General features: G+C 43.5%; 1 protein-coding gene across 1 annotated transcript in view; it reads left to right on the forward strand.

Moving 5' to 3' along the window:
- Positions 1-15772, forward strand: part of XDH (xanthine dehydrogenase) — a 77716-nt gene that overhangs the window by 17234 nt on the left and 44710 nt on the right. Inside the window, exons 6-14 of the mRNA XM_054023507.1 lie at positions 1402-1528; positions 2495-2556; positions 3608-3733; positions 4476-4562; positions 5340-5481; positions 6366-6458; positions 8357-8508; positions 10331-10424; positions 12550-12659. Of these exons, the coding sequence (XP_053879482.1) occupies positions 1402-1528; positions 2495-2556; positions 3608-3733; positions 4476-4562; positions 5340-5481; positions 6366-6458; positions 8357-8508; positions 10331-10424; positions 12550-12659 (993 nt within the window). The remainder of the gene's footprint in view (positions 1-1401; positions 1529-2494; positions 2557-3607; positions 3734-4475; positions 4563-5339; positions 5482-6365; positions 6459-8356; positions 8509-10330; positions 10425-12549; positions 12660-15772) is intronic.

Here is a 15772-nt window from a genome sequence, read left to right on the forward strand (position 1 = left end):
CCCAGAGGTCAGAATAGGGTCGGGAGTTGGGAATACCACTCCAACTGGCAGTGGGGCCAGAGCTCAGGGAGAGGCAGGACTGGAAGCGGCCCCTTGGCTGCATGCAGGCAGAACCCCCACATCCTCATGGGGTGGGAAGCAACCCTACAGGCCTGGACCCTCTCTTACCTGCCATCCCCTCCCCTCTTCTTTAACCTCTTTCATCTCCATCGTAATATTTTGGAAAGGCCGGAGGCCACAGTTTCAGATTTTGTCATTCCGGGGTCCCTCGAAACCTCTGTGTGGCCCCAACTGGGCGTCAGGAAATCTAAGTTCTGTTCTTGGCTTTGCCTTGGCCTTCCTGGATGACCTCGGTCAGGAACTCAGTTTCTGTACCTGTAACATTGGGATTTTACTATTTACCTCCCTCACAGGGGCATTGCTGAGGATTAATTCAGTAATGTTTCCAAAGGGGTCTGGAAGTTGTGAGAGAAATACAACATGTTACTATTATACACTGGTGATACTACAGTGCAGTGTTTGGAGATACTAGTTGTTTCATCTTTGCCAGAGATGCTGCCCTTTAGATGGAAATTAAGTTTTCCTCTGCACATAGCTAGCAGTTTGTATAGATTCTTTCCATGATGGTAAACCACAAAGAGAGAACACTTAGACCTAAAGTGAGATGGATGGAGATTGGGTGGCTCCAATTGGATAGAGCTTTTTCCTTTCCCTACCACCTCCCCACCCCCCAGGATCCAAACACATAAGCTTTGAGGGAAAAGGGTTTGAAATCCAAAGGCACAGCTGATTCTGACCAATAGCCCCTATCTTTATGATGGAGCAAATGGAAACCCAGGGACTCAAATACTCTGAGGTAAAATCCTGGTCCCAAAGAATTCTATGGCAAAACTCCCGTCAATTTCAGTAGGCCAGGATTTAGGGGGGTGTCTGAAATCCAGACCCCAATTTTGCAGTATGAATTCACCTCATGAGTCTGTCTGAAACCCATCTGAATGGACTAAGGCCTTGTCTATGCTACAGGGAAAAGTCGATCTAAGCTACGCAATTTGAGTTACGTGAATAGCGTAACTCAAGTCGATGTAGCTTAGATCTACTTACCGCGCGGTCCACACTACGGGATGTCAACTGGAGATGCTCTCCCATCGACTCCCCTTACTCTTCTCGATCCAGTGGAGCACAGGAATCGACGGGAGAGCGATCTGCGGTCAATTTAGCGCTAAATCGACCGCCAATGCATCTATCGCCGTGCGTCAATCCCCCGGTAAGTGTAGACAAGCCCTAACTCCTTTGGGAGGAGCTGCCCAGAGACGCAAGGAAGCACTGACTAATGAGATCAGGAAATCAGTGTAGTGCTGCTAACAAGAGCTTGTTTGTGTTTTGGTCACTTTTTCCTCTCAGGAGAGAATAGCAAAAAGCCATGGATCCCAGTGTGGCTTTTGCACTCCTGGCATTGTCATGTCCATGTATGCATTACTTCGCAACAGACCTCAACCAAACATGGAGGAGATTGAAGAGAATTTCCAAGGTAATGCCTGTTCCAAAACAGACCTGCAGGCAGGCATCTTGTGCTTTTTCGGGGGCTACATTTCCCTCCCCAAGTGGGACAGAGTGCACCTAACTTGATTGCTTTAAAACTGGCCAGGTACTATCAAAGTAAGAACCGGATTGTCTACAATGAGTTGTTCACATTACATTGCTCAGGAGTGTGACGTGAACAGATTCTGGCCGGAAATAGAGGAGAATTCCCATTGTTGTTGTGAATTATCTGCATTACCATAGTGCATAGGAGCCCCAGTCGTATACCAGAGCCCCATGTGCTAGGTGCTGTGCGAACACAGAGCAAAAGGGTGGTCTCTGCCCTAAAGAGCTCACAAACTAAATAAATCACCTTATGGTGGGTGGGGGAAACTCCTCGCTGGCATAGAGCCAATGGAGATGACAGAGCTAGCTTCTGCACCAACCACCAGCCCCACAGGTGTGCCCTGGGCTGGGGACGTGGAGGAGCAAAACTCCATTATGCCAATTCTCCTCTTGTGTAGGTTAGAGCAATCTCTTGGTTGCTTTAACTAATACTGGGGCTGGGATTGGGCTTGTGCTGAATCATGGAGTTATGACCTGCACTACAGTGGCCACGGCTGCTGAAGAGAGGTCAGCCACAGGAGAGAAATGAGCTCTGTTGTTCCAGACATTACATAACTGGCATGTTGAGATTAAACACGTGGGGTCAAGGCAGCTGAATGCTAAATAGAGAGAGCTGAAATTTTTGAAATGTCAGTGAAAATTTTCATTGCGATTTTGAATTTCTACATAAAAAAGAGAGTGGTGGATTTTGTGCAGAAATATTCCCAAAATTTCACTTCCCCCCATTTTCTGATCAGCTCTGTCTAAAGTTGAGCTGGGGAAAACCCTCACAGAATCAGCCTCTGACGTGTGCACAGAAATTCTTGACTGAATGACTCTTAACCTTTCTCCCTTTGCACTGGCCATGCAGGAAACTTGTGTCGCTGTACAGGATACAGACCCATTCTGCAGGGGTACAGGACATTTGCTAGGGTAAGTGGCCTCAGATAACATTGCACATTTCTGGAAGGCATTCAGCAGGCTGACTTGCTCAACTGTTGAGAAAAGACACTATTGGACTGGGAGAAAAAGGGAATCCATTTGCCAACCAGCCCCCCCTAACTCCCCAACCAAATCCTAAACACAGCCCTGGATCCTGTCAGTACGTGTGTTACATATTGATAACATGACAAGACCTACTCATTAACGGCAGTTGCTCAGGTTAGCTCCCTCTAATCACTAAAGTGCTCAGTGCGGTGGTCCCATGTCGGGTCACCAGTAAGCAGGCCTCTTTTTACAGTGCTTTTGCTAAGGCTCTTAAAAATACAGCATCCCACAAAACAGAGCAGCTCCCAGATCACCTGGGTATGTGCAGGTATAGAAAGGTGCCTAACTACAGTGCATGACTAGGGACATACAGCTGCAGAGCCCAATTGGGCAATTACTTTTATGAGAGTTGAACTGCAAAACTAAAATGAAAATGGTGTTAAGCTGAAATGTCAGTGCTGAATATATCCCTCCCCACACCCACTACCCACCTGGAGTGGGGCATTAAGCACAGCCATATACTTTTTACTTATTTTTTAAAAAGTCTCCTCCGGGGGGTGTATGGCGAAATGGAGCACCTAGATACTACATTGATTGGTATTATGGACATACCTCAGATGGGTAGCGAACACCAAGATATAAAGCAATGATTTAGCGTGGTGGACATGTATAGTATTCTGTGTAATGGATGAAATTAAAGAGGAAAATATAGGTAGTTGTGAAACCCATTAGATACTGGAGCAATCTCCAAAAGGAGATGGTGGAAGCTCCACTACTTGAGTTATTTAAAACTAAATGGCATAGATATGCTGTAAGGGGCCATTCAGACCCACTGAAAGGGAGAGACCTAATTATTTAGCATCTTCCATCTCCAATTTCTCTGTTTCTATGATAGAAATTATAAATGGGGGAACAATTGCTTTTTCAAGTGGATGAAACTTATTGAGCTTTTTTGAAATCTACAGGTTTTTCTCTAAGCAGTTTTTTGCCTCTGCAGGACTGGAGTTGCTGTGGGAAGGGAATCAATGGCCCAGGCTGCTGTATGACTGGAAAGGATGGAGGCTGTTGTGGTAGAAAAGTCAAGGACCCAGGTTGCTGCATGAATGAGACAAAAGACAATGCAGTAAGGCCTTGCCACACCTTTATTTTTTCTCCGCTTCTTTGTTAGTGTTTTGTAATTCAACTTTTATTTTGTACGTGCCAAAGCCTGAATCTTTCCTCTGATCTTATTCAGGCAAAGCACCTCAGACTGAGGGCTTGTCTACACTTAAAATGCAATAGCAGCACTACTGTGACATTCAGTGTAGACACTACCTATGCCAATGGGAGGGCTCTCCCTTCAATTTATGTAATCCACCTCCCTGAGAGGTGGTAGCTAAGTCGAATTTGAATTCTGAAGAGAATTTTTCTGTCGACCTAACACTGTCTGTACAGGGACTCAGGTCAGCTTAACAACACTGCTCAGATTGTGGATTTTTCACACCCTGACTGATTTCGTTAAACCAACCAGGCCTCACTTTGCTTTTATTTGATCTGTGCTCAGGCAAATCTACTGCTGAATCTATTCAATTACCCCAATCTACCATTGCTATAAGTGAGACTGGAATAAAACCCTGTGTGTTTAGCCAGGCAAACTCCTGCTAAGGACAGATAAATATAAGTGGGGAGCTCAAGTTCTGGGCCATTGTTTAATTCATCTGTCTGTGTAATTCCACTCTATTAGTTGTACTGTTCATCATTTAACTAAATAATGAAAAGCATTGTATCAGAAAGGAAAAATGAACCAGAGTTACATGTAGACGGAGTTAAGTTCTCTTGTTTTAAGAAAAGAAATTTCTCTAACAGGAATTTGCTTTGTTTAACAGGCAATGGTGTCCTCCATCTTGTTCAACCCAGCTGAGTTCCAGCCTTTGGACCCCACCCAGGAGCCTATCTTCCCTCCAGAGTTGCTGGTAGGTGCATTCATGCAGCAGTGAATGCAGCTCATTGGTCTGTTTCTCTCACCTGGGCTTTGAGTGACCCATGTGGCTCTTGCCCCAAGGAGCTTACAGTGTAAAAGACAGGCACCAATAAAATAAGACACATTTGTTGACCCAGAGCAGGCATTAGCATTCCAGTCTTTCACATAAGAGCCCTGCCAGAAGAGGCTTTCCATGGGATACACAGGATAAGCTGAATCAGTGCATCCCCCATTTCCGGTCAGCACTACTCACTTTCAGAGCTGCTCTGGCTTCCTCTCCGATCGTTCCCCAACTCCCTATAAAGGAACAATTACGGAGGCTTGTGTCCCTGCAATCCCAGGCTGGGCAGACTTTCTACCACCAGATGCTCTGCACACTGATTGCACCATCATAGCCCAGAGTTGGGTCCACCAGGTGGGTGTGTTCTCCGCCTCCTATACATTTAACAAATCACCCTTAAAACTCAGTTGTTAGTTCTACGGCCGCTGGCAGCTCCCCTTGACCCAACTCAACATTAGCCAGTGTGCTGGTGCTCCCTTTGTGAGGGTCACACTGAGTTTGTTTATGCCAACACCAGCTCCCTCTGTTTCATTTGTAAGAAGTTCCCGTGTTACTGGAGGGCAGCAATTTGGGCTGACTCCTATCTAGTTTCCGCTTCCTAATAAGCAGCAGTCATGCGATAAGGAGAATTGGCAAAAACAAAGTCGGGGCAGGGATTCTTGATGGAAACATTTCACGATCTGAGTCTGTCCCATTTTATTTTCTCAGACGCAGAAAGACAAACCCCAGGAACAGCTGTGCTTCAAAGGCGAGCGTGTGATGTGGATACGGCCCACGACACTCGAGGAGCTGCTGGCACTCAAGGCCCAGTACCCCGATGCTAAGCTCGTTGTAGGGAACACAGAAGTTGGTAAGAGGAAGAGCTGAGGCTCAGTTTGAGCAGTTGCTAAAGTTATCCACAGAAAGGTTTTCCCAAGCACAATGCAAAATCAGTCTGGACTTCCTTAAAGCAGCCCAAGTTAAACCCCCATGGGAGTGGTTTCTGCAGAGCATGTCGAGGAGGATTTTACTTCTTCCCACATGGATCAGTCTCATGAACATCCTTGTGTCCTGTTTGTTGGAGCAAGCTAAATAAGTGCTAATTTAGATCGGTGGGCCTTTCGTTCTAACTTGGTGCCAGTTATTAATGGGTTATTGACAAGAAGAGGCACACAGATACACAACAGACTGCTCTGGTTTTCGCAGGAAGGGAAGAGAGACACTGAAAATGTACTTGGGTGAATCCAGTCCTGAAACTTTCAGCCGTTTACCTGAAGTTGTCCAGGGACTGGGCAAACCTCTTAGGAGTGAGGGTTTGCAGTGCTCTCAAACTTTTTTTTTTTTTTTTGGCAGGGGGTGGAGAGGGAGAGAGAGATTTGCAAAGCCAATCTGATTTCATTAACAATTTCCCTCCTGCTATCTAATCCTATTTTCCTGGTCAAGTTCTGTTCAGCCTAACATGATGATAGCAATGAGTCAGTTATGTCCACATGCAATCTGGGAGCTCCTTCACAGGAGAAGAGGTTGGTGGATGTTGCAGATTGGAGAGACATCTCATGGGTTCTAGCCCTGAAATGTCATTACACAAATGCCACCATTGGCCAGTGATAAATGTGGCCCTTCTTTGGGAACTCTTTAAGCCATTACATAACCGGTATAGGCTGTGGTTACTGAAGTTCACTGATCTTTGTTACACAATAATGCTGCCTTTTCCCTGAGAAGCGACTAACTCAGGGAATCTTGTTTTTCTTTGAGGTATTGAGATGAGGTTAAAGAACATGCTGTATCCAGTGATAATAGCACCAGCTTGGATCCCTGAAATGACCTTTGTTCAGCACACAGAGGCAGGTGGGTAACGAGTATGCATAATGCTATGCAGTCAGTGTGACCTTTGGGAAAGGTACAAGGGAGGGGCTGGGTACACTGCCCCAAAACAGAGACACTAGAACTGCATTGATTAGGATGAAGGACCCCCTTCTTTTATTCCCATCACCTTTTCTGAGGCCAGATCTGTTCAGCTTATTCATGCTAGGAGTGCCACTGAAATCAATAGGACAAGTTGCACGAGTAAGGGACGCACCTATTAGCCGCTCATCATTATTCTGAGATTAACTAGTTGAATTGTTTCCCCTTTATTGGGAGTAGATGAGGGGGAAGGCAGATCTGAGTTAAATTTCAATACAAAGATTTCACAGTGCCCAGATGTTGTAAAGATCTGGAAACACATAGTAGTAAGGGCCAGGAATGGTCATTACTGGGAAAAATATTAGAAATTTCATAGCAGTTCCATGTGAGGTGCTTTATGCAAATTAATGGGTTAATTTGCATATTAGCAAATAATTTGCAAGTGACCATAATCTTTTGTTTTAAAAAATTGTGCTTATAAGGCAGTGGTTTGATAGCCCATATGAATGAAGTCCTGAGCTTATCTGGCTGGCAGAAGCAGGGCAAACTTCCCATTCACTTTGCCCTGCCAGTATGACTCAACCTCTACGGATATGTCTACACTGCAATTTAAGCACAGGGTTAATGTGACTTGAGTCAGATGACCCATGTTAGGGAACTTTGGACTTGAGCATCTATATTGTATATTAACCCTATCTTAAGACTTTTCTAACCCAAGCTCAAATCTAGGGCTCTGGCATCCGCCCTGCAGGGTGCAAACCCAAGTCAAAATAACCATATCCCAGAGTCCCTAGCACTCCCTCTCCTTCCTCCCACCCCCAAATATGGCTGCTCTAGCCCTACGACCTTGGCGCACTGTGGGAAAACTTTACTACCCACCCTGCACATTAGCAGGAAGCAGCTCGCTTTGCAAAAGGCATGATCAGTTTGTGCTCCTTTGCAAACCCAGGAGGCTCTATGATAGTGTGCTTGCAGATTGGTGATAAGAACAGAATAGGATAATGCTGACCTGAGCGGCTGCCATTTGCAATAGAGTGAATGGCAGATTTTTGGGATAAAGGAGAGTAAGGAAATTGTCCCATGGAATTGTGGGATACTTCTGGCTGACTCCCAGGACCCAAGTCATGCGGGGCAATAGGGCTTGGACCCTGGGTCCTGATATAACTTGAGCATGGATCCTACAGCCCTGCAGGGTCCTGAGACCGTGGGTCCGAGCCCTAAGTTAGTACATTTGCAGTGTAGTCTCAAGGGGATTAGGCTTGAGTCCAGGCTCAGGCATGGGTTTACGTTGCAGTGTAGACATACCCTAGAAGTAATTCAGTATCCATGGTCCAATGCAGTTCTTCTTCTCTTTGTTGAGCCTAGCAACTCATATAAAGCTTAGTGTTCAGTTTATTATGTGAGAGTTGGAATTTAAATCCACCAAACTTATCTCAGATAGGGGCTTCCGTTAGATAGGAACAACCTGTATGTCACACCGACAACCTACGAGTGAAAGGTTCTGTAGCTCATGAGCAATTCCCAGAGGCGTTTAGTCTCCCAATAAGTGCTGTCATAAGAGTGGTGGTTGGTATAGTTGTGGGTGGTTCCTAATTGGTGGGTGCAGTTTGTGCGTGTGCCTGTTGTTGGTGGACTGTGTGGTTCAGTGCATGTTCGGTTAGGAGAAGTGGTTGAAAATTTTCAACCGGAAAATGGTATTAGTGAACGAATGAAAACAAATATTTTTATGGGAAAAATGCAGTGCCCCACGCACCTTCCTCTGCAAGTGCCCCGGTGTAACTGTCTTCCTGGGAAACGTACACCTTGGCTGTTGGTAAAAATTCTGTTCTTCTCCCTGGTAGGTATTACCTTTGGTGCTGCCTGCACCCTGAGCTTTGTAGAAGTGGTGCTGAAAAAAGCTGTGGCTGAACTTCCTGCCTACAAAACGGAATTGTTCCAGGCTGTACTAGAACAGCTGCGGTGGTTTGCAGGCCCACAGATCAAAAACGTTGCAGTAAGTGACTCAGGAAAGCTAGTGAGCTAATGCTGGAGGGAGGGGCAGGAAACTTAAATGAAGCAAACTCAGATTGAATAATTGACCCTGCCAGTATCACATGCCTAGTGCTCCTCTTATTATGCTGGAACATCTGAAAGACATTGTGCCCCTATTTGAAAGACATTATGTCCCTTTCTTGTGGATTCTTTTCCAATAAAATTCTACTGCAGGCCCGTGTAGGCTGTAGACTATTTTGCCTTGTGTTGTCTTTGCTATATGACAGTGGTTCTCAACAAGGGGTACACGTACCCCTGGGGGTACTCAGAAGTCTGCCAGGGGGTACATCAACTCATACAGATATTTGCCTAGTTTTACAACAGGCTACATAAAAAGCTCTAGTGAAGTCAGTACAAACTAAAATTTCATACACCCAATGATTTATTTATACTGCTCTTTATACTATACACTGAAACATACGTACAATATTTACATTCCAATTGATTTATTTTATAATTATATGGTAAAATCAGAAAGTAAGCAATGTTTCAGTAATAGTGCGCTGTGACACTTTTGTATTTTTTGTCTGATTTTGTAAGCAAGTACTTTTTAAGTGAGGTGAAACTTGGGGGTACGCAAGACAAATCAGACTCCTGAAAGGGGTAGAGTAGACTGGAAAGGTTGAGAGCCACTGCTATATGACAGGGGCAGCTCACCAAGGAAAAGCAGAAGGAATCTGCTGCATTCATTACTATTACCAGACAAATGGGAAAACTCTAGGGCAGCCTGGAAATGAGGAGACATTTAACAAAGAAGCATTTAGGGTGAACCCAAAACTTCAAAGGGTCATTAAAACAAAAGCCTGACCAGGAAGCCTCAGAGCATTGACCCCATAATTCTTCTGTAAGCCAAAGAGACTCTGTCTTCTACAGTCTCTGCTACAGCTTCAGAAGGCAGCCCTCGATAGGGGCTTATCTGGAGTGGTGATATGACAGGGCTGCCTGAATGACACTGGCCGTACCTGGGTCCAGGTGCTCTTTGAGTACTGAAAAGCAGATCTGACGTGGCTTTTTCCTTGTCTGAGTCTACCGATGCCCACGGTGTTTTGACTCTATAAGGAAGAGGTGGATTGACAAGGCCTGTCATACCTCAGTGCGTCTCTAACATGGTCATCCTGCTCAGTGATGAGTGTGAAAGCTGATACTGCCTTGATGCTTAGAGGGTGCATCTTCCCTGTCCTCTGCAAAGCCCAGTTCAAGCCCTGCTTTTAGGGCTAACCAAGAATGTGAGCATCTAATGATCCTACTAGATATCTCCTCTGTGCTTTGCAAGTTATCTAGGGCTATGCTTTTTGAGGCTCAGAGACCTGTTGAATAAGAAAATCACTTTTAAAGCAGGCTGAAAAACTTGACATGAGGCCTTATGCTGCAAGGTTATAAGTGCCCTCAATTCCCAGCACAGCCAATGGGAACTGAGCCATTGAGCATTTCTCAGGAGGTGCTCTGCACCTTGCAGGATCAGGCCCTTCATCATGGCTCCAATATTTGAATTTTGGAACCATTATCATGAATGATTAAAGCACGAGGCATTTTTTATGTACAGGTAAGGAACATCCTTGAAAACCATTTCAGTCAAATGCCTTAGGATTGATACTGGCTCTGTGGGTTTTGTGTGTTCATCATTGGAACTGAATTAAGGCCCTAAAATTGTCACAGTAGCAAAACAAACCTGAATCTAGACAAACTCTAGGGTTACATGTGAATCAGTGAGAGTTAGTGAAGTAGCACTAGCCGACCCTTCCCAGCTGTCTTCTAATTCATGTGTTTGGTTTACTTTATTTCAGGCTCTTGGGGGAAATATAATGACTGCTAGTCCAATTTCCGATCTCAACCCTGTCTTTATGGCTTGTGGTAGCAAATTGACTTTGGTGTCAAATGGTAAGTTTATTCAAAGTTCTAAATGACAGTGTGGGATGTAGGGTAATCAGTAGTCCTTTCCCATGACTGCTTAGTTCAGGCCAGAACATAGGGGAAAAAACCCTGCATGTAACATTAGGGACTCTGTTTTAGTCTTTCTGGGCGCTAAAGAGCCAGGGAGAACCACAAGGCCTATCTATGTTCAACAGTCTCAATAAAGAATCCCTTTTGCCTTTGTAATGGCAGATGTTCAAAGGAATCCCACTAACACCCCTTCCTTCTCCCCCGCTACACACAGAAACTTAACTGAAAAGGTCCATTCCTGAGGAAGAAGTAAAGGGATTATGGTGACTGTGGGAGTGAAGTCCGTGTTTCTGTCACCATAGTTCCATGTACTGGACAGGGGACTGGACTAGATGACCTCTCGAGGTCCCTTTCAATCCTGCGATTCTATGACTCTATAATCCCTGTGGGTCTTTGAGATCAGGGTTGTTGCCTGACTTTTCATAGAACCATAGGATTGGAAGGGACCTCAAGAGGTCATCTAGTTCAGTCCCCTGGACTCATGGCAGGACTAAGTATTATTTAGACCATGCCTGATAGGTGTTTGTCTAACCTGCTCTTAAAAATCCCCAATGATGGAGATTCCACAACCTCCCTGGGCAATTTATTCCAGTGCTTAACCACTCTGACATGAAGTTTTCCTTAATGTCCAACCTAATCTGCCCTTGCTGCGATTTAAGACCATTGCTCCTTGTCCTATCCTCAGAGGTTAACAAGAACAATTTTTCTCTCTTCTCCTTGTAACAGCCTTTTATGTACTTGAAAACTATCATGTCTCCTCTCAGTCTTCTCCAGACTAAACAAACCCAATTTTTTCAATCTTCCCTCATACGTCATGTTTTCTAGACATTTAATCATTTTTGTTGCTCTTCTCTGGACTTTCTCCAATTTGTCCACATCTTTCCTGAAATGTGGTGCCCAGAAATGGACACAATACTCCAGTTGAGGTCTAATCAGTGTGGAGTAGAACGTAAGAATTACTTCTCGGGTCTTGTTTACAACACTCTTGCTAATACATCCCAGTATGATGTTTGATTTTTTTGCAACAGTGCTACACTGTTGACACGTACTGTCATACTAAATATGTTAAAGATCATATATGGTATTTGCTATTTAGAAGACATTGAAGGGGTTGGCTTAAATAGGATCCTTTTGGGAATTAAGAAGAAGTGCTGGTTTGTAATGTTCTCTTGTGAATGATGAAAAAGGCATATTGGGATAAGTGCTGGGTGAAATTTTTCAACCAAAACTGTTTTGGGGAAAAGAATAAAGATTCAGTTACATTGTAATGTGTTGAGAACTTGTGAGACAAGGTGGGTAAGGTAATATCTTTTATTGAACCAACTTCTGTTGGTGAAAGAGACAAGCTTTCAAGGTACACAGAGCTCTTCTTCAGGTCTGATATTCTGGGACCAACAAGGCTACAACAATTTTGCAAACTACATTAGGAATTTTTGTCAGTTTTGTCAAATTGTTTTAGCCAAAATCTCCCTTCTTAAAAAAAAAAAAAAATCAGAAAAAGGCAAAATTTTCTTCCATTTTAATTTTTTTTAAATTTAAAAGTCAAAAAATACTTGAAATTGAAACAAAACAATTAATTAGTATTATTTACTTTTTGTCTTGCTGAAGATTTTGAAAAAAATTGTGTTTTGGAAGATTGTTTTTTTTCAATGTTTTGGAATTGCCAGCAAACTGAAAAATCATTTATTCACACATCCCTAATTGGGATGTTGGAAACTGGTTCACTTGGGTGTTTGGAATGAATTATGATCAAAGGGACACATCCCCAAATCTTTATTTCCTGTTTAACTCAGTCTTTATGCAGGCAAAACTCCTATGGAAGTCAGTGGGAGTTGTGCCTGTGTGAGGACTGAGCTGAACTTGAGGAAGTAGTTCAGGTTTTGGCTAAACAGAGTTAGAAATTAAGAGGAAAAATAACGAAGATCATATCAAATTTAGTTTATGTAACTGCCAGGTCCTCTCTACATGCCTGACAATAATTCTTTACCTGGATGAGATGGGAGACTATTGCCTGATACACTTGCCCAATCATTTGTTTCTCTTTCCTCTCTTTGTTCTACAGAGGGCAAAAGGACTATAAGAATGGATGAAAAGTTCTTTACTGGTTACAGAAAGACAGTACTAAAGCCTAAGGAGATACTGCTCTCCATTGAGATGCCTTACTCTAGGAAGGTGAGATGCTGGAATTAACAATAGTCTAATGGCTGTGTAAAGCTGATCTGGTGTTACTCTATAGGGGACCCAACATGCCTAATGCTTCTAATCTAAACTAACCTTTCCTTGAAGACGGACTTCCAGCAGAGATGTGCTTAATTAGCCCCCTACAGGGTCAGCTAGAAAGAAGGTCATTTTTAGAATGGCTGCCCCCCTCTGGATCACAAGTGTTCTGTGTCCATTTTGGCTATGGTAATATGCTACCAGATGAGGGACTCCAGACATTATTTAAATCTCTTCTAGTGTCTGTCCACCAGACACATATAGACCTTCTCCATGTACTTAACCTTTAGGCTATCAAGAAATGTGGATGGTTCCACAAAAGATAAAAACAAGCCAATGGAAATTAATGGAATATTTTTAACTGTAACAGTTGAGAATATTTTTCTCTGAAGCTATCTGACAATACAATTTTTAAAAATAAATGTTAAGTGTTATGAACATCTCTACTTCCTTCTGGGTGATTTTCTAGGAGGTGGGTAAAGATGTGAGTGGGAGAAGCTGAAAGGCTTTTCTACCCAGTGTTTTGGCTAGTCTAACAAGATATTTCCCCAAGAAAATCCAAAACTGGACTTCTTATCCTCAGCCAGTTCCCCAGTACAGCTGGTTTTTGGACTCTTCACTGCTAGTTAATTGTCAAAAACAATTCTGCTTGCACTGTGATGGGGTGTTGTGGTTCAGTTCCATCTCCATAAGGAGCAGGATGACAACTCAAGAGGTAAAGTACCAGAGCATTGATCGGTTGACCAGTGAAGTTGTGAGCCATTCCTCTATAACAAGAGTAGGGCTGACATGGGGAAGCAGACATTATGGAGAAATGCACAGCTATACATAAGTGAAAACAGAGAGAGGAATCTACCAAATACAGGCCTTTAACTAGTACAGGAAGTAATCAGATCAGCACAGCATTTCACCTGAGTGTTTTGGGGCTTCCCCCCAATGTGAGTTTAGATCTGTCAGAAGGTACTAGTTTAACATTCCTGCAGATTCAAGTTCCCTATTGATCACAGTGAAGCTGGTGGCACTGCAAACTTCCCCATGCAGTTCTAATGTAATTAACCATTGGAACAATTTACCAAGGATTGTGGTGGGTTCTCCATCACTGACAATTTTTAAATCAAGATTGGATGCTTTTCTAAAAGCTATAGGAATTGTTTTGGGGAAGTTCTATGGCCTATGCTATACAGGAGGTCAGACTAGATGATCACCGTGGTCCTTTCTGGCTGTGGAATCTATGGATCTATGTTTCTTGACTATGCGCTGAAAAGTTAGTCTCTAGGGATAAGAAGGTAGGGCAATCTCTGTGTCCATACAGTCCTTGGCCTATTTGCTGAGACTGTAAACAGAGGGGCTGGTCAGAGTGGTGGTTTTTGCAATGTGGACTTTATTCTGCTGGGACCTGGACTGAGGCCATGAAACTCACTTTAGACTGAACAATGATCAGATCTGTTCATTACTGGCCTGGTCTGAATTTTAACAAGTCACACAGAGGTAAAAGGCTCTATATAGCATTATCAGTAATGAATCATACTATTGTCCTCCTCAGAACCTACATTTTTTCATATCCATTAAGATCATCATGACTGGTGTGGAGAAAGTAAATAAGGAAGTGTTATTTACTCCTTCTCATAACACAAGAATTAGGGGTCACCAAATGAAATGAATAGACATCAGGTTTAAAACAAACAAAAGGAAGTATTTCTTCACACAACACACAGTCAGTCTGTGGAACTCTTTGCCAGAGGATGTTGTGAAGGCCAAGACTATAACAGGGTTCAAAAAAGAACTAGATAAGTTCATGGAGGTTAGGTCCATCAATGGCTATTAGCCAGGATGGGCTGGGATGGTGTCCCTAGCCTCTGTTTGCCAGAAGCTGGGAATGAGCGACAGGAGATAGATCACTTGATGATTACCTGTTCTGTTCATTCCCTCTGGTGCACCTGGCATTGGCCACTGTTGGAAGATGGGATACTGGGCTAGGTGGACCTTTGGTCTGACCCAGTATGGCCATTCTTATGTTCTTATGTTCTTAATTGACATGACCTGTAGGTCATGCTAGATGGTCACCAGCTGATCTTGAAAAACCAAAGCTACTTTTGAACTCTTGGCATATCATGAGCTGTTGACTGATCTTTGGCTTATGGAGATCAGCTCAGCTAGACTAAAGTTCTTCAATAGATAAGCAAATCTATATGGTAGGAGGATTTTCCCTCTTCTAAGTGGCAGTCAAGGTGTTCTGAGATCACAATTTTTGGCAATTGGTAAACCAAGCTAAAGAAAGGCTGATTTAACACAGTGCTAGTATAAAGGGTCTGATTTTCCATTGTGTTACACCAGTTTTATGCTGGTGTAATTCTGTTGATTTCACTGGTGTCACACCTGTGTAAAGCTGGTATAACAAAATAGAGATTTCAAGCCCTGTATTCAGCAATCTTCACTGTTGTTCAGTGTTGCTGTAGTTTTGTTACACTGTTGTTTTAACCCATGGAGATGGGTGAATGCTGATTCCTCTAGTTTGTATTGGTGAATGCTGTGAATTCATTGGTGGATTTTTGCTTGTATCCTCAGCTTCATGATGTAAATGGGTTTACCCAGCAGGAGAATATTCAAAGGGTGACAACCACCCCCTCCTTCATCTCTCATATTAGTGTCCTCTGATTGTAACGTTATTATTGGACATCTCCACTGGCCTCCCTCTTTTGTGATGATTGACGGGGGGTGGGATGGGGAAAGAAGCTCACGTGGCAGTGATATTCCTGAAAATGTGAACATTTGCTATTACACTTTGTCCATTGAGTTGGCATTGTTAATGTGATATAAGCTGAGGATGCTGTCATCTGACACATGTCGGGGAGGGGAAAGAAAAGGGTAATTTGATTTGCATCTGTAACTCCTGCTGCTACTGGGAAAACCCCTTCTCCCTTTCTCTTCACAGCTCGGAGTCAAAAAGATGTGTTTTTACTGACAGATGACTAATGCAAGTTAGCTAAACCACTGTAAAATCCTAGTGGAGACAAGGCATGGTAGTTTTACCGTAGTATAGCTAGCCAAGGTCAGCAGTGTGCTGGGGG

This window comes from Malaclemys terrapin, chromosome 3, assembly GCF_027887155.1.
Source record: "Malaclemys terrapin pileata isolate rMalTer1 chromosome 3, rMalTer1.hap1, whole genome shotgun sequence".
Lineage (NCBI taxonomy): Eukaryota > Metazoa > Chordata > Testudines > Emydidae > Malaclemys > Malaclemys terrapin.